The 26,093-nt window shown below is 47.5% G+C and overlaps 1 protein-coding gene across 2 annotated transcripts; it reads right to left on the bottom strand.

Moving 5' to 3' along the window:
* Positions 1-25,923, bottom strand: ZBTB8B (zinc finger and BTB domain containing 8B). Of its 2 annotated transcripts, XM_003891517.4 has the most exons (4): positions 24,881-25,923; positions 14,723-15,751; positions 4,668-4,846; positions 1-348 (listed from the first exon to the last, which is right to left on the bottom strand). In XM_003891517.4, the coding sequence occupies exons 2-4, from the start codon at positions 15,708-15,710 to the stop codon at positions 31-33; spliced, it is 1,485 nt and encodes a 494-aa protein (XP_003891566.1). In that variant the 5' UTR covers positions 15,711-15,751; positions 24,881-25,923; the 3' UTR covers positions 1-30. The 2 variants fall into 2 exon arrangements, with proteins under 2 accessions (XP_003891566.1, XP_021794671.1); XM_021938979.2 differs by lacking the exon at positions 24,881-25,923 and having other exon boundaries at positions 14,723-15,817.
* Positions 25,924-26,093: the final 170 nt, after the last annotated feature.

Raw genomic sequence — 26,093 nt, 5'->3', positions numbered from 1 at the left:
TTCTAAAACCTCTTCTCCACCAATTTATTGCTACGTAAGTGTCTCTCGGTCTGATAAGTTGGGCTGAATTTGTGGTTTGTCATCAGAATCATCTCCAGCGGGGTCATTTTCCTCACCCGACTCCACATAGATTGGCCAGTCATTGTCTGTGTCGCTCTTTTCTTGGCTTTCGGATGAAGCCTCCATCAAGCTTAGGTTGACAGGCATCAAATCATCGTCATCGTCGGGTGTGTCTGTAACGCAGGTGCAGCTGTCACACAGCCCGAAGCGCCGCAGCCCCTGGGACAGGTGACTTGTGAATGTTCTCCTGCAGCCCTTGCAGATGATTGGACGGTTGGATCTGTGGACCTGTAATCACAAGCGGACACAGCAGATGTCACAGAAAAGGAGATGAGCCTTTTCCACAAGGTCCCATGTGATCTGGCCCCTGCCTGACCCTCCGGATTCCTTTTTTAGCACTCCACCTGCATTCTCTGCCACAGTCTTTGTATTAGTCTGTTCTTGCACTGCTATAAAGAAATACCCGAGACTAGGTAATTTATAAAGGAAAGAGGTTTAATTGCCTCACAGTTCCACAGGCTGTACAGGAAGCATGATGCTGGCATCTGCTCAGCTTCTGGGGAGGCCTCAGGAAACTTACAATCACGGCAGAAGGCAAAGAGGGAGTCTGCACTTCACAAGGCCAGAGCAGAGGGGAGAGAAAGAAGGGGGAGGCACCACATATTTTCAAACAACCAGATCTCATGAGAACTCACTATCACAATGACAGCACCAAGGACGGATGGCGTTAAACCATGAGAAACTGCCCCCATGATCCAACCACCTCCTACCAGGCCCCACTTCTAGCATTAGGGATTACATTTCAACATGAGATTTGAGTGGGGACAGAGATCCAAACCATATGAGTCTTCATCTTACCAAGGTTCTTTCTACCCCAGAGCCATTGGACACATGTGGGACATTCCCTTCTCCTCATCATCAACCCTTCACCCCTTATGAACACCTGAACACCGTGGAAGGAGGTCTCTCCTGATGCTCTAGGCCAGTTAGGGCCCCCAGCTAGCGATTCTCACCCATACTTCTTCCTTTGTTGTACATCTCACAAATTGTTGATAAAATTCACTAGAGTGTAAGCTCTAAGAGGGCAGGGACAGAGTCTGTCCCATTCCTTACTATATGCCCAGTGCTTGGCATACAAAGAGCACTCAAGTGAAAGTGAACTGATAGGGATTTTTTTTTTTTTTTTTTTGAGACAGGGTCATGCTCTGTCACCCAGGCTGGAGTGCAGTGACACGATCATAGCTCACTAAAGCCCTGAACTCCTGGGCTCAAGTGTTCCTCCCCCTCCAGCCTCCCAAGCAGCTGGGACCACATGCACCCATGTACTACCATGCCTGGCTAATTTTTTATTTCTTGTAGAGGTGGCGTCTCACTATGTTGCCCATACTGGTCTTGAACTCCTGGCCTCAAGTGATCCTTCCACCTTGGCCTCCTAAGGTGTTGAGATTTCAAGTGTGAGCCACCATAGTTGGCCAGGATTTTTTTTTTTTTAGAGATGGGGTCTTGCTGTCTTGCTATGTTCCCCAGGCTAGACTTGAACTCCTGGGTTCGAGTGATCCCCCTGCCTCAGTCTACCAAGTAGTTGGGAATATAGGTGTGTGCCACTGCATCTGGCTCTCATTAGGATTTTTGACATGGCTTTTTTTCCCCCTCTCATTGGACACCTTTGGTAATTGATATTTTATTTATTTTTATTTTTATTATACTTTAAGTTCTAGGGTACATGTGAACAACGTGCAGGTTTGTTGTATATGTATACATGTGCCATGTTGGTTTGCTGCACCCATTAACTCGTCATTTACATTAGGTATTTCTCCTAATGCTGTCCGTCTCCCATCCCCCAATACTGACATAGTTTTTATGTACCTTGGATTGTTTAATTATTAGGAAGGCAGATTTGCTAGGGTAGACAGCTATATTCCCCAGATGTGCCAGCAGCTGCTTTGGGAACTATGTTTTGTTTTTGTTTTTTTTTTTCTTTTTTGAGACGGTGTCTTACTCTGTCGCCCCGGCTGGAGCGCAGTGGCCCGATCTTGGCTCACTGCAACCTCCGCCTCCCAGGTTCAAGCAATTCTCCTGCCTCAGTCTCCTGAGGAGCTGGGATTACAGGCACGTGCCACCAAGGCTGGCTAATTTTTTTTTTTTTTTTTTTGTATTTTTAGTAGATAAGGGGTTTTACCACATTGGCCAGGCTGACCTCAAACTCTTGACCTTAGATAACCTGTCCACCTCAGCCTCCCAAAGTGCTGAGATTACAGGTGTGAGCCACTGCGCTGGGCCTAGGAACTATCTTTTTAATGTGTACACTTTTCAGGAACTCCAGCCAGTGGGGCTCTGTGAACCAATCACAGCCTCTGTTTTAGAGAGCTCTGGATGCAAGATACACACAAGAGGCAGAGACGGGGAGAGGCTGATACAGGAGAACCACCCACAATTAGCACAGTCCTAGTGGGTGGGAAGTGGCATCTTATGGTGGCTTTGATTTGCATTTACCCTATGACTAATGATGTTGAGCATCTTTTCATGTGCTTATTGGCCATTTGTCTATCTTTTCCCAAGAAATGTCTAGTCAAATCCTTTGCCCAGGTTTAACTGAGTTATTCATTCTTTTACTGTTGCATTATAAAAGTTCTTTATTCTGGATACTAGACTGTTATCAGATATATCCCTTGCAAATATTTTCTCCCATTCTGAGGGTTTTCGTATTCTTTTTTTTTTTGAGACGGAGTCTTGCTCTGTCACCAGGCTGGAGTGCAGTGGCGCGATCTTCGCTCGCTGCAACATCCGCCTCCCGGGTTCAAGTAGTTCTCCTGCCTCAGCCTCCTGAGTAGCTGGGACTACAGGCACACGCCAGCATGCCTGGCTAATTTTTGTATTTTTAGTAGAGACAGGACTTCACCATGTTGGCCAGGATGGCCTCGATCTCTTGATCTTGTGATCTGCCCACCTCGGCCTCCCAAAGTGCTAGGATTACAGGCGTGAGCCACCACACCTGGCCAGTTTTTGTATTTTTTTTTTTGAGATGGAGTCTCGCTCTGTCTCCCAGGCTGGAGTGCAGTGGCCTGATCTTGGCTCACTACAACCTCTGCCTCCTGAGTTCAAGCGATTCGCCTGCCTCAGCCTCCCAAGTAGCTAGGACTACAGGCATCCGCCACCACTCCCGGCTAATTTTTGTATTTTTAGTAGAGACGGGGTTTCACCATATTGGCCAGGCTGGTCTCGAACTCCTGACCTTGTGACCCGCCTGCCTCGGCCTCCCAAAGTGCTGGGATTATAGGCGTGAGCCACCACACCTGGCCCAGTTTTTGTATTCTTAAGAGCGCCCATTGAAGGTCAAGCTATTTGTATGTTAGATTTCCCAAACACTGATTGTCTTGCTCAAAGATGATCATAACTGCACATGGTGGCTCATGCCTATAATCCCAGCACTTTGCGAGTCTGAGGCAGGCAGATCACTTGAGCCCAGGAGTTCAAGACCAGCCTGGGCAACCTGGAAAAACCCTGTCTCTACAAAAAAAAAAAAAAAAAACAAACATTAGCTGGGCGTGGTGGTGTGTACATGTAGTTCCAGCTACCCAAGTGGGGACTAAGGCGAGAGAATCACCTGTGCCTTGGAAGGTCAAGGCTGCCGTGAGCTATGATCTATCTCTGCAGCCTGGGCGACAGAGTGAGACTCTGTCTCAAACAAAACAAAACAAAAAAAAAGATGATCATAAAATGCAACATCTGCAGCCATAAAAAAGAATGAGATCATGTGTTTTGTGGGAACATGGATAGAGCTGGAGGCTATTATCCTCAGCGAACTAACACAGGAACAGAAAACCAAATACAACATGTTCTCACTTATAAGTGGGAGCTAAATGATGAGAACTTAATGAACACAAAGAAGGAAACAGCAGACCCTGGGGTCTACCGGAGGCTGGAGAGTGGGAAGTGGGAGAGGAGCAAAGAGAATTAATTCCAGGATAAAATAATCTGTACAACAAATCCCTGTGACATGAGTTTACCTATGTAACAAACCTAAAAGTTTAAATAAATAAATAAATAAATGTAACATCTTTCTAAGTGGCCTGAATGGTTTTCAGCTGGTTGGACTCACCAGCTCACATGGAGACAAATCCTAGGGGGCAGCTCGTTAGAGGAGAGGGTCTCCTTGGGCTGGAGCCCTCTTTGTCTGCTGCCCACAGGGAGCTCTATACATGGCAGTATACACTTCCCTTACCCCCAGGTGCTGGGGCTGGGTGGGAAACTGAGGATGCAGCTTACCTTTGGTATCACACTGGTAGGAAGAGATTCACAATCCTGTCTGAGCCCTGTTGTTCTCTACATTACAATCATCACCTCTTACCAGGATCTAAACTTTCTTGGTTCTTCCCCTGAGAAAACTAGTCTAACTTGAAGTTAAAACTTAACTCTAACATATAAAGTTTTAACTTTCTGTAAGTGCCACCACTTGAGCTTTAATTTAGTAGTAAAAATATATGTTGACAATTATCTGAAAATATCCCAGTAGACAGAGACATGAAAGACGGGCTGGCTGTACCCTTCCATTAGATGAGATCATGAATCGCTCTTGACACGAGGGCATGGCCAGCTGGAACACTTACACTCAGGGCGTGGCTCCGCAGGTGCTCCTGTCGCGTGAACCTCTTGCCGCAGGTCTCACAGGGGTAGGGCCGCTCGCCTGTGTGTGAACGGATGTGCCGCTTGAGGATGCCCTTCTGCTTGGCAGTGTAAGGGCAGAAAGGACACTTGTGGAGCTTGATGGGGACCACCAGCACATCACCTGGGGAACCAAATGCTTTCATTTAGCTGTGCTGTACGCAGTGACCAACCCTGGCTACCCACTGGTGGATGGGATCCAGAGCTGGGGAATTCTACCAGCCCAGATGAAGGAGGAGGACACCAACTCCGCCACCAGCCAACGGCAAGACATCGTCTGCAATTCCAACTCAGTCTGGCTCCCAATCAGCCCCAGGGTAAAGTGTACTTCTTATAAGGTCGGGAATGCTGTAAGGCACCAGCTTCCACGCTTCTGTGTGACTCACAGTTAGAAACTCAGCTTGCATTACAACCTCAAAACACACATGCCTTATGTGGATAACTGGAAAAGTTTCCCAAAACAATACTTACCCTGATAGTGTTTATTCTGTTTGATTTCATTTTAAGACTGCTGGGGGCCAGGCACGGTGGCTCATGCCCGTAATCCCAGCACTTTGGGAGGCCAAGGCAGGCGGATCACAAGGTCAGGAGATCGAGACCATCCTGGCTAACACAGTGAAACCCTGTCTCTACTAAAAATACAAAAAATTAACCGGGCTTGGTGGCGGGCGCCTATAGTCCCAGCTACTCGGGAGGCTGAGGCAGGAGAATGGTGTGAACCTGGGAGGCGGAGCTTGCAGTGAGCCAAGATGGCGCCACTGCACCCCAGCCTGGGCAAGAGTGCGAGACTCCATCTCAAAACAAAAGACTGCTGGGTGAGACTCTGTTATGGACTGAATTGTGTACCCCTAAAATTCATACCTTGAAGTCTGTGTTTGGAGATAAAAGCCCTTAAGAGGGTAATGAAGGTTAAATGAGTTTATAAGGTAGGGCCCTAATGATAGGACTGGTTTTCTTATGAGGAAGAGACACCAGAGATCAACTGCTCTCTCCTTCTCCCTGCGTACCCCCTGCCATTCCTCTCACCCCCACCCCTAGCACACACACACAGGAAAGCCTATGTGAAGACACAGTGGGAAGGCTGCCATCTGCAAATCAGGAAGAGGCCTCACCAGAACCCAACCCTGCTGACACTTTGATCTTGGACTCTGAGCCTCTGGAATTTTGAGGATACATTTCTGTTAAGCTTCCCAGTCTGGGGCACTCTGTTGTGGCAGCCTGAGCTGACTAATACAACCCTCTGAGTTGATCTCACTACCTTCAGAACTTGGAAAATGCTGTTATAATGGATCAGATTTCTAGACCAGAATTCATGCTTTCTTGGACAGTAGTTCCTAAGAATATTTTCCAGGCATACGTAGAAGAGGCTTGCTTTGATGCAGACCCTAAATTGTTTGGAATTTATATTAACTCTACATATGTGAAATCATCAAATATCCAGGAATTCACTTAAATCTTTTTCCAATTTATTCCCTCACCTTGCTCATATAACCATTAAGGTGACAATGTGATTATCACTCATGTGTGTAGAAACTGTTCCACTCAAGTTCTGTGAGTTACACTTACTGCTATAGTCATCCCTTGGTATCCACTGGGAATTGGTTCCAGGATACTCCTTGGATACCAAAATCCAAGGATGCTCAAGTCCCAAAGTCAGCCCTGCGGATCCTGTGAATACCGTATTTTCCATACATGATTGGTTGAATCCACAGATGCAGAAGCTATGGACACAGAGGGTCAACTATATTCCGAGATTTCTTCTTTATTTTATTTATTTATTTTACTTTTTGAGACAGAGTCTCACCCTGTTGCCCAGGATGGAGTGCAGTGGCACGATCTTGGCTCACTGTAACCTCCACCTCCTGGGTTCAAGTGATTCTCCTGCCTCAGCCTCTGGAGTAGCTGGGATTACAGGCACCTGCCACTACGCCCAGTTAATTTTTGTATTTTTAGTAGAGACGGGGTTTCACCATGTTGGCCAGGCTGGTCTCAACTCCTGACCTCTGGTGATCCACCTGCCTCAGCCTCCCAAAGTGCTGGGATTACAGGCGTGAGCCACTGTGCCCGGCCCGAGATTTGTTCTTTCTATCCATGCCCTTCCAGATTTACAGATTTTGGTCATATCATATCACCTATGAAGGCACTAGTGACTCAAGCTTTCCAAGTAGAGGAACGTGGTTCAAGTCCTGGCTCTAGCACTGACCAGCCGTGTGGCCCTCGACATCTCACTTAGCTTCTCTGTGCCTTACTTTCCTCATCTGTAAAACAGGTATGATAACAGTTCCCACCTCACAGGACTGTGGTAAGAATGAAATAAAGTAACACATAAAGCACAGCACGTGGCACATAGTAAGCACTTGCAAATGTCAGCCATGTTTGTCATCATTGTCATCTCTTCAGAATTTTTTTTACCGGGTAAGCAGTCCAGGCTCTTGTGGTCTCTGTCAACACTGGAGTAACTCTTTTCTCTGGGGCTGGCTTGGGATACCTAACTGGCTCTGTCTTTCCTGAGGTGCTATGAAAAGTATGGCACACTAAATTGAATGTGAGAGTCCAACATCCTTTACGTAAGGGTGGAAACTGTCTTTGGTATTGAGTTCCCATCCTAATAATGCCTAACATTTTGCATAATCTATAGTGACTCCAAAATCTGTTTCCCAGGATAAAAGTAGCAGCTCAAAAGCTCATCGCTGCTCACATATGTGGAATTATTAAATCTCTCACTGCTCACACTGGTACTGAGATACAAGTAAAATAGGAATGATTATCTTTTTTTTTTTTTTTTTTTCTGAGATGGAGTCTCACTCTGTCACCTAGGCTGGAGTACAGTGGCACGATCTCGGCTCATTGCAACCTCCTGGGATTACAGGTGCACACCACCATGCCTGGCTAATTTTTGTATTTTTAGTACAGACAGGAGTTCACCATGTTGGCCAGGCTGGTCTTGAACTCCTGACCTCAAGTGATCCACCTGCTTCAGCCCCGCAAAGTGCTGAGATTATAGGCATGAGCCACCATGCCCAGCCTGTTTTTTGTTTTTTGACACAGGGTCTCTGTCACCCAGGCAGGAGTGCAGTGGCATGATCATGGCTCACTGCAGCCTCTACCTCCCAGGCTCAGGTGATCCTCCCATCTCAGCTCCCCGAATAGCTGGGACTACAGGCATGTGCCACCACGTGCAGCTAATTTTTTTTTTTTTTTTTTTTTTTTGAGATGGAGTTTTGCTCTTGTTGGGCAGGCTGGAGTGCAATGGCACAATCTCGGCTCACTGTAACCTCCACCTCCCAGGTTCAAGTGAATCTCCTGTCTCAGCCTCCCAAGTAGCTGGGATTACAGGCATGCACCACTATGCCTGGCTAATTTTGTATTTTTAGTACAGACAGAGGTTTAACCATGTTGGTCAAGCTGGTCTCGAACTCCTGACCCCAGGTGATCCACCCACCTTGGCCTCCCAAAGTGCTGGGATCACAGGTGTGAGCCACCATGCCCGGCCACGGGCAGCTAATTTAACAATTTTTTTTTTTTTGTAGAGACAGACAGAGTCTCACTATGTTGTCCAGGCTGGTATTGAACTCCTAGGCTTAAGGGATCCTCCATGCCTCAGTGTCCCAAAGTGCCGGGATTACAGGTGTGAGCCACAGCACCTGGCCAGGAATAACAACCTGTTTCCTAGGATCAAAGCAGCAGCTCATAGCTCATCACCCTGCTCACTCCTCTGGCACTGTGGAACTTCCTTGTTATTTATCTCCATCACCTTGGCTTTGTACCACACACTTCTTCCTGATTATCTACAAAAACATAAAATAAAATAGGCCCAGCATAAGTCCTTGGAAAAATAACTGTTAACTATTTCTCCATCAGAAAAGTATGGATTATCTCAACATTTTCTTCCCCCTTCCTGATCTCACTCACTCCCCCAATACAGCAGTTCACCTGAATCCTATTACATGCCAGGCCATTGTAAGACACCTGTTTCCTCCCTCAAGAAGTTAAGTCTAGCAGGAAAGATATGTAAACATATTCATACCATATGAAGCACACATGCAAAGTTCAAAGTGATGAAGAAATATAAATAAAAAGTGATGATTTTCCCTAGGAGTTCAGCAAAGATTTCACAGAAGAGGTTAACTTTGAGCAAGGTTTTAAAAGATGAACAGGAGTTCACTGGGAGTTCAAGACAGAGAAAGGTATCTTGGGCAGAGGAAGAACACGTGCTTAGGCATAGAGGTAAATGAGACTATGAAGTATGAAGTGGAGGTTAGGAATGAGGGCAAGGAAGGAACAAGAACTAGATTGTGATGGTCACATTCATTCATTCATTCTTTCAGCAAATTTATACTGAGCACTCACTATGGGTCAGGCTCTGTTCTAGGGTCCTGGGGATATAACAGTGAACAGAATAGACCAAAGTCCCTGCCCCTCATGGAACTAACATGCTGAGAAATTTGGACTTCACTTGTAAGCAGCCTGGATTTTTTTTTTTTTTTTTTTTTTTTTTTTTTTTGAGATGGAATCTTGCTCTGTCGTCCAGGCTGGAGTGCAGTGGCGTGATCTCAGCTCACTGCAACCTCCAACTCCTGGGTTCGAGCAATTCTTCTGCCTCAGCCTCCTGAGTAGCTGAGACTACAGGCCTGAGCCACCACTCCTGGCCAGCTAGAATTTTAAGCAAGGAAGGTACAATGGTCACATGGTCAAATTTTCATGGCCAAATTTAAAAGATCCCTCTGGGCACAATTTAGGGAAAAGACTTAAGAGAGGCAATATTAAAGGCAGGAAGTCCAAGTAGGAGGGGACCATGAGTCTGGATGAGAGATGATAGGAGCTAAGGCAGTGGTTGTGGAGGTGGAGAGGAGACACACTGAGAAAGAGTGAAATTAACAGAAGGAAAAGCAAGTACAGGAGGAAAGGGGAGTTCAGTTCAGATTTTACAGGGATTGAGGCTTGTGCAGAGCATCCGGGTGGGCATAAAAATTAAAAAAATAAAAGAAACTACCAAAAACTCCCCTGTGACCGGCGTGGTGGCTCATGCCTATAATCCTAATACTTTGAGTGGCTGAAGCAGGAGGACCACTTGAGCCCAGGAGGTCGAGGCTGCAGTGAGCTGTGATTGCGCTACTGCACTCCAGCCTGGGTGACAGCGTGAGACCCTGTCTCAAAGCAAAACAAAACAAAACAAACCTGGCCAGACACAGCAGTTCACACCTATAATCCCAGCACTTTGGGAGGCTGAGGCGGGTGGATCACTTAAGGTCACGAGTTTGAGACCAGCCTGACCAACATAGTGAAACCCTGTCTCTACGAAAAATACAAAAATTAGCTGGGCATGGTGATGCACGCCTGTCATCCCAGCTACTTGGGAGGCTGAGGCAGGAAAATTGCTTGAACCTGGGAGGCAGACATTGCCGTCAGCTGAGATGGCACCACTGTACTCCAGCCTGAGCAACAGAGTAAGACTGCTAAAAAAAAAAGAAAAATCCCCTGTGCTTACAGATATAACCTCCCCGCTTTGTATGTAAGGTTTTCCATGATCTGACTCCAATCAATTTTTCCCTGTCCCTTCTTCTTATCTTCAGATGGCACTTCCAGGATGCCTCCCTGATCTCCCAGTAGGAAGCCAGTTCTCCTTCTGGACTACTGTGAACTCATACCTGAGTGTCTTTCAACCCTAGTACCTTTCTAGCATGTGATGTTATTTACATTTGTGTCTTTTTTTTTTTTCTTGTGGGACAGTCTCGCTCTGTTGCCCAGGCTGTAGTGCAGTGGTGCGATCTCAGCTCACTGCAACCTCTGCCTCCTGGGTTCAAGCAATTTTCCTGCCTCAGCCTCCCGAGTAGCTGGGATCACAGGCACTCACCACCACGCCTGGCTAATTTTTGTATTTTTAGTAGAGATGGGGTTTCATCATGTTAGCCAGGCTGGTCTCGAACTCCTGACCTCAAGTGATCCACCTGTCTCAGCCTCCCAAAGTGCTGTGATTACAGGCATGAGCGACTGTGCCTGGCCCACATTTGTGTCTTATCTCCTATACGACACCATCAGTTCTTTGAGGGCTGCATCCATGTCTGACTTATCTTTATGTCTTCACACAAAAGGTACTCAAATATTTGAACAAATAAATGAATAACCAAACAAATCAATCCTACTCTGTGCCTTAGCACTTGGAAAAACTATACCCTGGAGCCATATGAATGAAATAAAAACATGGTAGACAACAGGCATGGCCAGGGGCCAGGGCAGCTGCATTGCCACAGCACCCTGTAGCAAGAAGCCTGACTTTCCAGACCAGTAAGGACAGGACCTGAATATATTATAAGTGGCACAGAGCCAAATGCCTATTTCATGATACTTCTTGTGCTTACATGCAGAGGGGTTCAAAGAAAAAATCATTGCACTGAAATCCTCTATCTACTTGTGTTGCTTTCACTGTTTGTTTAATGAATGAAATGAAGCCACTCCAGGTTTCTGGTTTTAGCTGGGCCACTTACTACTGCATTCTTACGAAACTCACTAAACCCTTCTGGGTCGCAGTTTCTCCATATTTCCTCTGTCAAACACATGGGGCATCATGAGAGTCTCGTGGATATGAAAGGGTGATCAGTGTGTGAAATGCCATCATACACACAGCAATGAGAATTTCAACAAGTTCCCATGGTGTGTTCATGGAAGCAGCCACGATCTTCCCAATGCTGGTGAAGCCAGTGTCTCTGAGAACCAGAAACAGCATTTTCAAGTTTTTTTTTGAGACAACGTCTCACCCTGTTGTCGAGGCTGGAGTGCAGTGGCATGATCACAGCTCACCGCAGCCTTGACCTCCCAGGCTCAGGTGATCCTCCCACCTCAGCCTCCCAAGCAGCTGGGACTATGGGTACATGCAACGACGCCTGGCTAATTTTTCAATTTTTTTTGTTTTTGTAGAGATGGGGTTTTGCCATCTTGCCCAGGCTGGTCTTGAACTCCTGGGCTCAAGCGATCCTCCCACCTTGGCCTCTCAAAATGCTGGGATTGTAGGTGTTAGCCACTGCACCTGGCCATTTTCAAGTTTTTCAAGTCCAGTTTTAATCAGACATACTGAGTGCTCTTGCTTTTAAAAAATGAAATTTGAGGCCAGGCACAGTGGCTCACCCCTGTAATCCTAGCACTTTGAGAGGCCGAGGCAGCAGGATCACCTAAGGTCAGTAGTTCAAGACCAGCCTGGCTAACATGGTGAAACCTCATCTCTACTAAAACTACAAAAATTAGCCGGGCATGGTGACACATGCCTGTAATCCCAGCTACTCGGGAGGCTGAGGCAAGAGACTTGCTTGAACCCAGGTGGCAGAGGTTGCAGTGAGCTGAGATTGCACCACTGCACTCCAGCCTGGGCAACAGAGTGAGACTCTGCCTCAAAAACAGAACAAAACAAAACCAAAAATTCCCAGAAATTAAAAATTTGCAAGACAGGCCAGGCACAATGGCTCACACCTGTAATCCCAGCACTTTGAGAGGCTGAAGTGGGAGGATCACTTCAGCCCAGGAGTTTGAGACCAACCTGAGCAACATAGGGAGACCTCGTCTCTGTTATAAATCAAATATACAAAAAATTAGCTGGGTGTGGTGGTGTATGCCTGTAGCCCCAGCTACTTGGGATGCTGAAGTGGGAGGATCACTCAAGCTCGGGAGGTCAAGGCTGCGGTGAGCTGTGATGGTGCCACTGCACTCTAGTCTGGGCAACACAGCGAGACCCTGTCTCAAAAGAAAAAAGTCTCAAGGGCAGCATTTTAGTAATGAAATAAAATAAGCTGGCCGGTATGATGGCTCAAGCCTATAATCCCAACACTTTGGGAGGCCGAGGCAGGCCCGGATCCGCAGTCAGAGGTCGAGCCATCCTAGCTAGCTCTGGTGAAACCCCATCTCAAACCAAAACTAGCAGGCCCGAGATGGCAGTAGCCTGTAGTGCGCCTACTCGGGAGGCTGAGGCAGAATGGCAGTAAACCAGGCCGGGCTTGCAGTGAGCGCTGAGATCACGGCCCTGCACCCCAGCCTGGGCGGCAGAGAAATGAGACTCCGTCTCAAAAAAAAAAAAAAAAATAGCTGATCTCCCTTTATTTAAAGACTTCGGCCGAGCGCGGTGGCTCAAGCGCAATCCCAGCACTTTGGGAGGCCAAGACAGGTGGATCACAAAGGTCAGGAGATCCGAGACCATCCCTGGCAAACACGGTGAAACCCGTCTCTACTAAAAATACAAAAACTTCGCCCGGTGAGGTGGGCGGTAGCCTGTAATCCCAGCTACTGCTGGGAGGCTGGGAGGCAGGAGGAGAATGGTGTAAACCGGGCCGGAGCTTGCAGTGAGCTGAGATCTGGCCACTGCACTCCAGCCTGGTGACAGAAGCGAGACTCCGTCTCAAAAAAAAAAAAAAAAAAAAAAAAGATTTTCACTTCAACCAGAGAATTAGAAGCTAAAAAAAGGAAAAGACTTTTACTACTGAATATTTCACTGCCAGACTGCAATTCATGAATTTCTTGGCTTGAGGTTCTGTTTTTTTTTTCTTTTCTTTTCTTTCTTTCTTTTTTTTTTTTTTGGCAGGGAGTCTCGCTCTGGCACCCAGGCTGGAGCGTGGTGGCACGATCTTGGCTCACTGCAACCACCACCTCCTAGGTTCAAGCTATTCTCTTGCCTCAGCCTCCCCAGTAACTGGGATTACAGGTGCATGCAGCTGCGCCCAGCCTTGGCTTGTGGTTCTAGAAGCCACGTTTCGTCAGTAAGGTGGCAGTCAAGTTTATTTTTGTCTCCTACAAGACACCTTTCAACACAATTACCTCACCTGTTAAGAGGAGTTAACCATATTATCTCAACTCTCAGAACTGTTCAAAGAAACAACCAGGTTCTCTTGAAACGCAAAAGCCTACCAAAGGATGTAAAAAGTTAGCTCACATGAAGTCAAACACTGGCACTAAAATAGTCTCAAGTCGGCCGGGCACAGTGGCTCACGCCTGTAATCCCAGCACTTTGGGAGGCCAAGGCGGGAGGATCACTTGAGGTCAGGAGTTTGAGACCAGCCTGACCAACATGGTGAAACCCTGTCTCTACTGAAAATACTGGGCATGGTGGTATGCGCCTATGGTAATCCTAGCTACTCGGGAGGCTGAGGCATGAGAATCACTTGAACTCTGGGAGGCAGAGATTGCAGTGAGCTGAGATTGCACCATTGCACTCCAGTCTGGGTGTCAGAGCAAGACCCTGTCTCAATCAATCAATCAATCAGTCAAATAGTCTCAAGTAGATGGCATCATCAAACACACCAGGCTGGGTGCCTATTCTATGCCAAGCACCTTGGCTGACACAGAGAAGTATAAATCTCTGGAGCATATATCTCTGGACATGACTTCAGTCACATTCTCCCCACACAAAATCAACCTCCCAGAATAGAGGAAATCTAAGATGATACATGAGAAAAAGTTCTGAAAACTCTCTTATTTGATCCCCACAACCGTTACCTGTGAGAGAGGCAGGGCAGGGATGATTATCCCCATTTTACAGATGACAAAACAGACTCAAAGAGATTCAGTGATTTAACCAAGGTCCCACTGCCGGTCAGAGGAAGAGAGTGGGTTCCTCCCATGTCTCCAAACTGCCCCCAACACGCTTACATTCTAGTTGTAGAGGTAAAACACAAACATACACGAAGAAACAATGCCCTGCATACAGCAGGTGCTCAATTAATGCATATTGGTGGTGGTGGTGGCAGTAATGGTGACTGATGATGATCATAATGAGATGGTGATACTGGTGATGATTGTAGTGATGACGATGGTACTGATGATGATGGTACTGGTGATGATGGTAATGATGATGATACTAGTGATGATGATACTGATGATGATGGTACTGGTGATGATGGTACTGATGATGTTGGTAGTGACAATGATGATGGTGATAATGATCATGATGATGGGAGAACACAAGGCACAGACAGTGTGTACTAAATGACTGACAGGGCTGATGAATGCTAAGGGAACTCACCTGAGTCCTCTCCATACCAGTCAGCCTGGACATCCATCATAGAACTCATGGCTACTCCTGCACCTTCTGGTCTTCCCTCCAAACTCCGAGAAAAGTGATGGTCAGCATCATCCTTGCTCGGGGCAGCGCTGTTGCGCAAGAGCGCCTCCAGGAACTGCTTCACGTGGTAGTTGCTGTAAGCCAAGTCAACCGTCTGGCCGCTGGGCAAGGCCTCCTCCACGTGGGCCAGGTTCAGTGGGGCAGCATACTGCTGCAGCTGTTCACCAACGTCCACCTCCACTTCATCAGCATCAAATTCCACCTTGGGCTCTATCCGTTTGGGTGGAGTAGAGAGGTCGCTGTCAGCCGAGCCACCGCCAAGGCTGTCTTTCACCACCAGTTCCAAGGGATGGCAGTCTCCGCAGTCACCGCAAGGGGACTCTCTCAGGCAGTCCACGCTCTTTTCTCCCACGGCTGGAGAGGAGACCAAGCTCTTGGTACCACAGGAGGTACCCTCCCGGCCTGAACTGGGGCTTCCACTGTCAACCTGATGAGCCGCCGCTGCCGCCGCCGCTGCAGCCGCCGCCGCTGCGGCCACTGCTGCAGCCACAGCAGCCTCCTTCTCCATCTTTCGGCAAATGTCGAGGGATGACCTAATGTATGTCTTGCAGAAGTTCACCACATCATTCATCTGCAGGTAGCTGGCAGCCGACATCACTTCAATCACATTCTCCCCACACAAATCCAACTTCCCAGAATAGAGGAAATCTAAGATAATGGAGAAGGCATCAGAGGTGACAATGTCCAAAGAGGCGGTGCTATGCCGCCCACTGTCCTGGATATAGTGAATGAGCAGGGCTCGGAAGTAGCCGCTGTTAGCAAACAAAATGTTCCTGTGGGCCTTGAAGATCCGCCCTTCCACAATGATGCTGCAGTCACAGAAAAAGTCCCTCTTTCTCTGTTCATTCAGCTCCCCCAAAAGCTTGGCATAATAGGATTGCATCTCCATTGCTCCGCCAGCTGCTGCTGCTCCAGAGTAAACCTGTATCTCTGTCAAGATTTTTCTTAAGTTAATTCACAAATCTCAACCTTTACAAATATGATTTTTTTTTTTTTTTTTTTTGAGACGGAGTCTCGCTCTGTCGCCCAGGCTGGAGTGCAGTGGCGCGATTTCAGCTCACTGCAAGCTCCGCCTCCCGGGTTCACGCCATTCTCCTGCCTCAGCCTCCGAGTAGTAGCTGGGACTACAGGCGCCCGCCACCACGCTCAGCTAAATTTTTTGTGTATTTAGTACGGGGTTTCACCGTGTTAGCCAGGATGGTCTCGATCTCTTGATCTCCTGATCCGCCTGCCTCGGCCTCCCAAAGCGCTGGGATTACAGGCGTGAGACATCGCGCCCAGCCAATAATATTTCTTTTAAAAATTTTAAACAAGGCTGGGTGCGGTGGCTCACCCCTGTAATCCCAGCACTTTGGGAGGTCGAGACGGGCGGATCACAAGGTCAGGAGATGGAGACCATCCTGGCTAACATGGTGAAACCCCGTCTCTAATAAAAATACAAAACATTAGCCGGGTGTGATGGCCGGCGTCTGTAGTCCCAGCTACTGGGGAGGCTGAGGCAGGAGAATGGCCTGAACCTGGGAGGCGGAGCTTGCAGTGAGCAGATACGGTGCCACTGCACTCCAGCCTGGGCAACAGAGCGAGACTCCATCTCAAAAAAAAAAAAAAAATTTTAAACAATTTTTCCAAAACCAGTGGTCCAATAGTATCTGTAGGATATGGGCTTCCCAGCACTTTGGGAGGACAAAGCAGGAAGATCACTGTGAGACCAGCCTGTCCAACATGGTGAAACCCCTTCTCTGCTAAAAATACAAAACTTAGCCTGGCCTGTAATCCCAGCTACTAGGGAAGCTGAGGTGGGAGGATCGCTTGAAGCCAGGAGGTGTAGGCTGCAGTGAACTAAGATTGCACCACTGCACTGCAGCCTGGTTGACAGAGCAAGATTCCATCTCAATAATAATAATAATAATATGGTCTGCTTTGGATCTAATAAAAATCAGAGGTTATCCAACTGGGTTAATTTATGAAAAAATAATAATAACTATAGCTAACTGCATGTGAGCACAGTGCTTACTATTTTACATTGATTCTTTCAGTGAATTTTTATAAAAACCTTACAAGTAAATATTGTCTCCCTTGTTCTGATAAGGAAATTGAGGGTAGGAGATGACCCAGTTGTAACAGATCTGGGACTCAAAATCAGGTCTATTGGCCGGGCGCGGTGGCTCAAGCCTGTAATCCCAGCACTTTGGGAGGCCGAGACGGGCGGATCACGAGGTCAGGAGATCGAGACCATCCTGGCTAACACGGTGAAACCCCGTCTCTACTAAAAAATACAAAAAAATAGCCGGGCGCGGTGGCGGGCGCCTGTAGTCCCAACTACTCGGGAGGCTGAGGCAGGAGAATGGCGTGAACCCAGGAGGCGGAGCTTGCAGTGAGCTGAGATCCGGCCACTGCACTCCAGCCTGGGCGGCAGAGCGAGACTCCGTCTCAAAAAAAAAAAAAAAAAAAAAATCAGGTCTATTGGCCTCCAGAGCCAATGCTCTAATGTACTACATTCTACTTTCTTCAAGGCTCAAAATACAGAAAATATTCACATCTAAGAATTATAGTTGAGGCCAGGTGCGGTGGCCCACACCTGTAATCCTAGCACTTTGGGAGGCTGAGGTGGGCAGATCAGCTGAGGTCTGGAGTTTGAGACCAGCCTGGCCAACATGGCAAAACCCTGTCTCTACTAAGACTACAAAAATTAACCAGGCGTGGTGGTGGGTACATGAGTCCCAGCTACTCGGGAGGCTGAGGCAGGAGAATTGCTTGAACCCGGGAGGCAGAGGATGCAATGAGCTGAGACTGCGCCACTACACTCCAGCCTGGGCGACAGACTGAGATTCTGTCTCAAAAAAAAAAAAAAATTATAGTTGAGTCTTTAGTGTATCACTCTGAAACTGGTTTTCTTTTTTAGAGACAGGGTCTTGGTCTGTCACACAAGTTAGAGTGCAAGTGGTGTGATCATAGTTCACTACACCCTCAAATTCCTGGGCTCAAGCAACCCTCCGACTTCAGTCTCCCAAGACCTAGGACTACAAGTGTGTACCACTGTGCCCGGCCAATTAAACAAATTTTTTTTGTAGAGATAGTAGTCTTGCTATGTTGCCCAGGCTGGTCTCAAGCTCCTTGCCTCAAGTGATCCTCCTGCCTCCACTTCCCAAAGTCCTGAGATTACAAGAGTAAGCCACCACACCCAGCCTCCAGCATCCCAATCCAAAACTTTGAGACTGCTCCTTTCTTTTTTTTTTTTTTTTTGAGATGGAGTCTTGCTCTGTCGCCCAGGCTGGAGTGCAGTGGTGCAATCTTGGCTCACTGCAACCTCCACCTCCCGGGTTCAAGCGATTCTCCTGCCTCAGCCTCCTGAGTAGATGGGATTACAGGTGCATGCTGCCATGCCCAGCTAATTTTTTCTATTTTAGTAGAGATGGGGTTTCACCGTGTTACCCAGGCTGGTCACAAACGAGACTGGTCTCCTTTTATCATCGTTACACTGAAGTATTTGGTGGATTCTTGGGCTAGCCAGCATGTATTCCACATTCTTTTGGTTCTAGTGCCTTTTTTGGCTTTGATGGAAGCATCCTTCCCCCATTCTTGGCCAACATGCTTTGCATAAAGCTGATGCCATCCTCAAGCACCAGGTGTGTAAGCTATAATGTAGGCTCATAAAATTAACGCATCCCACCCTCTGACCACAGTGATTGGCTCAGAGATGGCCTTGTGGCTTTCGGAGCCAATGAAAAGCAATGAAACATTTGCTGGAATTTCAAAAAAGAGCACTCTCTGCTCTGTGGGATGCAGGATGTGAGGGATGTTGCTGCCACACCACCAGGGAAATCAGCCTAACAAAGATGAAGGCCCAGCTCAGGCTGATGGAGCCTGGGGACAACATCGCAGCCCCAACTCAAGCAGTACCAGAAGCCAATTAAGTTCCTTTTTGGTTTAGCTGGTCTTAGTTGGGTTTTCTTTTTTAAATATTTTTTATTTTTTTTGAGATGGGGGAGAGGGTCTCACTCTGTCACCCAGGCTGGAGTGCAGTGGTGTGATCTCGGCCCTCTCCGACCTTCACCTCCCTGGCTAAAGTAATCCTCATACCTCAGCCTCCCGAGTAGCTGGGACTACAGGTACCCACCCCCGGCTAATTTTTTTTGTATTTTTGGTAGAGACAGGGTTTTGCCATGTTGCCCAGGCTGGTCTCGAACTCCTGGCCTCAAGTGATCTGCCCCCCCACCCCCCCGGCTTGGCCTCCCAAAGTGCTGTGGTTACAGGTGTGAGCCACCACACCTGGCCTCTGAGTTGGGTTTTCTATTTCATGCAACTGGGAGACTCCTAACTGATTCCACTACCCTTGGTTAACTCCTGCTTATTATTTATGTCCTGGCCCTTCTCTGTCAATGAACTACAAGCCCTTTGAAAGCATGAGCCATGTCTTATTCAATTTTATATCCCTTACAGTATCTGGCAGAGTGCTTTGGACAAAATAGATTTGTTCTTTTTTTTTTTTTCTTTTTGAGGCAGAGTCTTGCTCTGTTGCCTGGGCTGGAGTGCAGTGGTGCGATCTTGGCTTACTGCAACCCCCGCCTCCTGGGTTCAAGTGATTCTCCTGCCTCAGCCTCCCAAGTAGCTGGGATTACAGGCATGCGCCACCACGCCCAGCTAAGTGTTGTATTTTCAGTAGAGATGGGATTTCACCATATTGGCCAGGCTGGTCTCGAACTCCTGACCTTGTGATCCGCCCACCTTAGCCTCCCAAAGTTCTGGGATTACAGGTGTGAGCCACTGTGCCCAACCGACAAAATAGATTTGTTAAGCAAAAAAGGAATACTCATTTCTTAACTGCTTAGTAGATAAACTATAAACCAAGTTTAAAATCCCCTTGGGGCCAGGCATGGTGGCTCACACTTGTAATCCCAGCACTTTGGGAGGCCGAGGTGGGCAGATCACCTGGGCTCAAGAGTTTGAGACCAGCCTGGCTAACATAGCGAAACCTTGTGTCTACTAAAAATACAAAAATTAGCTGGGTGTGGTAGTAGGCGCCTGTAATCCCAGCTACTCAGGAAGCTGAGACACAAGAAGTGCTTGAACCCAGGAGGCAGAGGTTGCAGTCAGCCGAGATCGCACCACTGCACTGCAGCCTGGGGGATAGAGTGAGACTCTATCTCCAAAAGAAGTAAAGAAATAGATAAAATCCACTTGGTAGTGAGGAGGACAGAGACACTGACCTGTTCCCCAACTCCCCCTACCCCCATCTTTTTCCATCGCATAAATCACATAACCATCTATCAGCTATTACCCCTTTCATTACTGACCCATTGAGATCAGAGAGGTTCCTATAGCCAAGTGCATCCCCTCTACTGGAATCACAAAAGGGTTAGCTAGAGCTGGCAACCGCTGCCAACAGCTCTTTAACCACTCTTCCTCTCCACAAATGGAACACACCAAGACCTTTCCCAGTGAGAAATCAGGCGCCCCTTGCCCCAGTAAAGGGTTCCTCCACTGGCAAAATCCAAGGCTTATGCATTAATTGTGCAAACTTTTCTCATAAAAGACTTACTGGAACCTTATTAAATGGCAACTTATACCTACTTTGTATGTATTTATAACAAATGATAGAGTTAAGTTTAGAAACTAGAGAATCAATTCAGGAGGAGAGTGGAGAGAAGCCTCTGTAAGTACAGTAAACTGACAAACCTAAAAGAGAAAACTGACAGCTATAAAAAGTTAAAAGGCTATAAAAGGTAGACCTAGAAATTTTTTCAAGATATCAGCCGGAGGCTATTTAGCTAAGGGTATTAAATACTCCTACATATTCAAAATGGCCTAAGGACACCACTAAATTAAGCCCAGGGCTATAACCGATGGGTATTAAGAAGATTCCTATCTTAATATTCATTTTAGGCCGGGCGCAGTGGCTCACGCCTGTAATCCCAGCACTTTGGGAGGCCGAGGCGGGAGGATCACGAGGTCAGGAGATCGAGACCACCCTGGCTAACACAGTGAAATCCCGTCTCTACTAAAAATACAAAAAATTAGCCGGGTGTAGTGGCGGGCGCCTGTAGTCCCAGCTACTCGGGAGGCTGAGGCAGGAGAATGGCGTGAACCCGGGAGGTGGAGCTTGCAGTAAGCCGAGATTGCGCCTCTGCACTCCAGTCTGGGTGACAGAGCGAGACTCCGTCCCCCCTCTCAAAAAAAAAAAAAAAAAAAAAAAATTCATTTTAAACTCAAGGAAGTTATGTCATAATTTTAGGATTTTTTTCCCATCCAAAGTAGTTAAAGTTAACATTTTGGTTAAAAAAGAGAACTGTCGGATATCTGAAAAATTCTATTACCAAGTAAATCAATCAAAACTTTCACAGGACTAAGGTTTCACTGACATTCTCACCCCTTCCCACTGCTCCAACCAAGCTTTCTTGGCAGTGTCTGCTGTTGCCTTTGACAATCAAAATACTAAGGGAAAAACAAGAGACAGAAAAAAAATACTACATTTTATTCTTTCTTAGAAGTGAAAGAAAACACATCAGACTGATAAAATCACATTTTTCAATATGATAATATTCAGTTCGGTGGGAACACAATTTGGAATACCACATCAGAGGAGAATTTGGCAATATTTATCAAACTTTAAATGTACACACCTTCTGCCTTGGCAAACTCATTGCGATACATTTACTCATTTGAATACATCCCCCCAAATACATCAAATTATAAGTTTAGGGCTGGGCATGGTGGCTGACGCCTGTAATCCCAGCACTTTGGGAGACCGAGGTGGGCAGATCACTTGAAGTCAGGAGTTCAAGATCAGCCTGGCCAACATGGTGAAACCCCATCCCTACTAAAAATACAAAAATTAGCTGGGTGTGGTGGTGCACGTCTGTAATCCCAGCTACTCAGGAAGCTGAGTCAGGAGAATTGCTTGAACCTGGGAGGCAGAGATTGCAGTGAGCCGACATTGCACCACTGCACTCCAGCCTGGGCGACAGAGCAAGACTCCATCTCAAAAAAAAAAAAATTATAAGTTCAGGGCTGGGCACAGTGACTCATGCCTGTAATCCCCGCACTTTGGGAGGCTGAGGTGAGCAGATTATTTGACCTCAGGAGTTTGAGACCAGCCCAGGCAACATGGCAAAATTCTATCCCTACAAAAAATTTAAAAGATTTGCCAGGTTTGGTGGCACACGCCTGTGGTCCCAGCTACACGAAGGCTGAAGCGGGAGAATCGCTTGGGCCTGGGAGGTCAAGGCTGCAGTGAGTTGTGATGGCATCCCTGCACTCCTGCCTGGGAGACAGAGCAAGACCCTGTCTCAAATAAAATAAGTTCGGAGACGTCTGTTACACCACGATTTTGTACTAGCGCAAAAGTAGAAACAATGTGAATGTCCATCAATAGGGGACAAGTTAAATCAATGACTTTACAATCACACAATGGAATATTATGCAACCATGTAGAATTGCCTGTGTTCATGTGAAAAAGTCACCAAGATATATTTAAAAAAAGCAAGATGCAAAACAAAATGTATAGTTGATCCTATGCGTAAATGCTTTTGCTGGCAAATATATGTTTTTCTGGAAGGCTATATGAGAATTAACAGCACCCTTGGGGAAAGGGAGAACAGTTAAGAAGTGGGTGGAGGGGCCAGGCACAGTGGCTCACACCTGTAATCCCAGAACTTTGGGTGGCCAAGGAGGGCAGATCACAAGGTCAGGAGTTCAAGACCAGCCTGGCCAACATAGTGAAACCCTGTCTCTACTAAAAATACCAAAAAAAAATTAGCTGGGTGTGGTGGCGGGCACCTGTAATCCCAGCTACTCGGGGGGCTGAGGCAGGAGAATCACTTGAACCCAGGAGGCGTTGGAGGTGGAGGCTGCAGTGAGCAGAGATTGTGCCACTGCACTCCAGCCTGGGCGACAGTGCAAGACTCTGTTTCAAAAAAAAAAAAAAAAAAAGTGTGTGGAGGGACCTTTGCCTTTAATTTTAAATCTTTCTGATAGAATGTTTTACTATGTGCATGTATTGTTTTTCTTTTCTTTTGAGACAGGGTCTCACTTTGTTACCCAGGCTGGAGTGCAGTGGCATGATCACAGTTCAGTGCAGCCTCAACCTCCCAGGCTCAAGCAATCCTCCTGCCTCAGCCTCCTGAGGAGCTGTGACTACAGGCATGCATCACCACACTCAGCTAATTCTGAAAACATTTTTTTATAGAGATGGGGTCTCACTATGTTGCCTGGCTGGTCTCAATGGTCTCGAACTCCTGGACTCAAGTGATCCTTCTGCCTTGGCTTTGTTCTTTGTTAACTAAGAAAAAAAGGAGGCAGGGCAGAGGGGTAAGGAGTTGGTAAGCCAGGTAGATAAACATGTAAGTAGGTACAACACTTCTTAACTTGTAGTATGGTCTGATCTACAGGGGTTCTTCCCAGAGCACTTCCGTCTTTCACTGGAAGAGCCTCCTTTCCAGCAATAGCACCTAAAACCAATTTCTTTTGGCTTTCTCACTTAAATTATTTTTTATTCTATTGCAATTATTTTTATTCTACTTCCTGATTTGCAAAAGTCTTTCCATATAGTACTTTCTTCAAAATTTTCCCCAATCCTGTACTTGGTATATATTGTGTATATATTTATTTATATCACCCCCATTTGCCTGAAGTGCTCTGCTGCCCCCGGAAATGCTGAGGATCACCACTTCTCCCAGAAAAGCAGCTCTGAGGGCAGACCGCTTTCAGAAGCACATTTATCTGCACTCTGGCAGGGAACCTCCCAACCATCCCACGGTTCCAACTCAATTCAGTGGTTACCAGCTACATACAATGCCTGACACAAGGAAGATGCCAGGAATAGAAAAATGAACCAAGTATAGTGCCTGTCCTCCAGGAGACAGCAGATGCCAACACAGCTACCTGCAATACAAACTCTCATATACCCTTGAGGGAGTCCTAGCCAGATCACACAACTGTCTCTGTTCAGAGGCCAAAAGCAGCATTGAATTCCACCCCCAACCCTTTCTGACAAGACTCCTCCAGTCCCATCAACCTGAGAATAACAAAAACCTGCTCCTCAATTTTAGCAAAATATTGAGCACTATTCCTTATAAAACACTGTGCAAAGTACGAGCATATTCATTTTACTTTTTAAATTAAATTTTTTAAAAGGCACGGTCTTGCTCTGTTGCCCAGGCTGGAGTGCACGATCCTACTTCAATGCAGCCTGGAACTCCTGGGCTCAAGAGATCCTCCCAACCTCAGCTTCCCTAGTAGCAGGGACTACAGGTGCGCGCCACCATGCCCGGCTTTTACAAGCACATTAGTTTTCACCTCACAATAACCCAGTGCAACAGATACTCTAACTACATCCTCTTTTTCAGAGGAGGAACTGAGATTCAAAGATAAAAATAACATCACCAAGTTAGGAATGGAACAGAGAGACTGATTCCTGGGTTGACATCCTTAACCACTATGCTAACCGGCCTCTCCAAACCCTCCAGGACACGATGCGACAGGTTGGGGAAGTCACTCCTTTCTTTTAGGCATGGATCGGAGGAGAACGACATTAGAGAAGTTTCCATTTCCACACGAAGAATTTCAGGGTCAACTGCATCTAAATTGCTCGCAAGACAGACCCTCCCCCGCCCAGCACCAGACGACCTGCACAGGCCACCAGAACCAGCTACAGGGCATGGCCCCCTGAGGATGGGGCCCCGAGGCCTAGCCCCTCCCGTGGCCTCCCGCGGACAAAGTGGCCATCGCTGCGGCTGGCACTTCCCCAGTGTGGCTGAGCCCCCACGCCTGGGTACCATTCACCGTGGAAGAAGTCGGCGCTGCGACCCCCGGCTGGACGACGCGGAGAGCACCCAATGACAGGGAAGCTGGGAGCCCACGGCCGTGCCTGCCCCTCCCCACGCTGGAAGGGCTCGCGGGGCGGAGGTCCCAGGAGTTGCCAGGGCCAAGCGGTCCTAAGGAGGATGACTGAGTGGCGGCAATCCTGCTCCCTAACCCCAATCTCGGGCCAGCCTCCCGGGTGCTCGGAATCCTCCCCACACCAACGAAAGCGGCAGCGCCAACCCGCTTCTTGGCGCTCACCTTCCAGCGGGTTCCAGCAGCGCAGCCACTGAGCTCCGCGCACCGACACGCCCCCCTTTCATTCACCTGGCGCCCTCCGATGAGAGGCGGGGCGGCTGGCCAATCGCGGGAGCGCCTGGCCTCGGGAAGGCGGGCCCTTCGGCCAGCAGGGTGGTCAATGGCGCTGGTGCCCCTCGGAGGATGCGCTCTGAAGGTGCCGGGGCTAGCAGGGTGATGGGAGTTGTGGTCTCAGCGCTGGCTTTTCTGGTAAAGATAGAGTGGACAAAACTACAAGTACCAAGATGCCAAAAGGGGCGAGGACCAGTGCTAGCGAAAGGCTGCAGCTCGGTTCGGTCTTTTGAGTCCCACTTGAGGGACCTGCCAAGTACCGGTCTCTTTGTCTGGAGAGCGAAAAGCACGTCGTGGGTATTAATGCAGCCCAGGGAATAAGAGCTGTGACTCATCAGTCAGCACATATTTCACCTACTGACGCTCTCCGCAAAGATCTGGAAATAAGTGAAATGATTTAATCGATTCAACAGGTTTTTATTGCATACCCGCGGTTTCCTTTACTGGGTAGTCGTTACAAAAGATAAAAGATTCAGCTCTTCCCTTGACAGGCTCTCCGGTTCGTACATACTAGTGAAACGGTTAAATGGCAGTACTAGGTGCTAAGTGACCGTCCAGGCGTGTTCTGGGACAGCTGTGAGCAAGACAAGGCAGCTTACCGCTCTCAGGGAGCTTAGTTCTAATGGGGGTGTATTCGTTTGCTAGGGCTGCTGTACCTAAATGTCACCAACCGGGTGGCGTCAATAACAGATCTTATTGTGTCACAATCCTGGGGGCATCTGAAAGCAAGATGTTGGCAGGGTTCGTTCCTTCTGTGAGGAAACGGTCTGTTCCAGACTTCTCTCCTGGGCTTACATATGGCCATCTTCATGTTCACAGGGCATATTCCCTGTATATGTGTCCATGTCAAAATGTCTCCTTTTGGTTGCGGTGAGTCGAGATCGCGCCACTGCACTGGGGCGACAGACAGAGACTCCGTCTAAAAAAAAAAAAAAATACAATACAATAAAAATTAAGTATTTTTATAAGGATACCAGTCATATTGGACTAGGGATTCACTCTATGCCAGTATGACTTTTTTTTTTTTTTTTTTTTTAATGTATGGAGTCTCGCTCTGTCGCCCAGGCTGGAGTGGTGGTGGGTGGATCACTTGAGGTCAGGAGTT

The sequence above is a fragment of the Papio anubis genome, chromosome 1, assembly GCF_008728515.1.
Source record: "Papio anubis isolate 15944 chromosome 1, Panubis1.0, whole genome shotgun sequence".
Classification (NCBI taxonomy): Eukaryota; Metazoa; Chordata; class Mammalia; order Primates; family Cercopithecidae; genus Papio; species Papio anubis.
Note: the sequence above shows the minus strand (reverse complement) of the source record. Positions and strands in the feature narration are given on the sequence as shown.

Bases quoted from the DNA above. Each gene is read 5' to 3' on its own strand.
- ZBTB8B (XM_003891517.4), bottom strand. From the start codon at position 15,710: ATGGAGATGCAATCCTATTATGCCAAGCTTTTGGGGGAGCTGAATGAA. The intron at 4,847-14,722 runs GTGAGTTCCCTT...TTGGTTCCCCAG, and splicing joins CTGGTATGGAGAGGACTCAG to GTGATGTGCTGGTGGTCCCC. The intron at 349-4,667 runs GTAAGTGTTCCA...TTGTGATTACAG, and splicing joins TGCGGAGCCACGCCCTGAGT to GTCCACAGATCCAACCGTCC.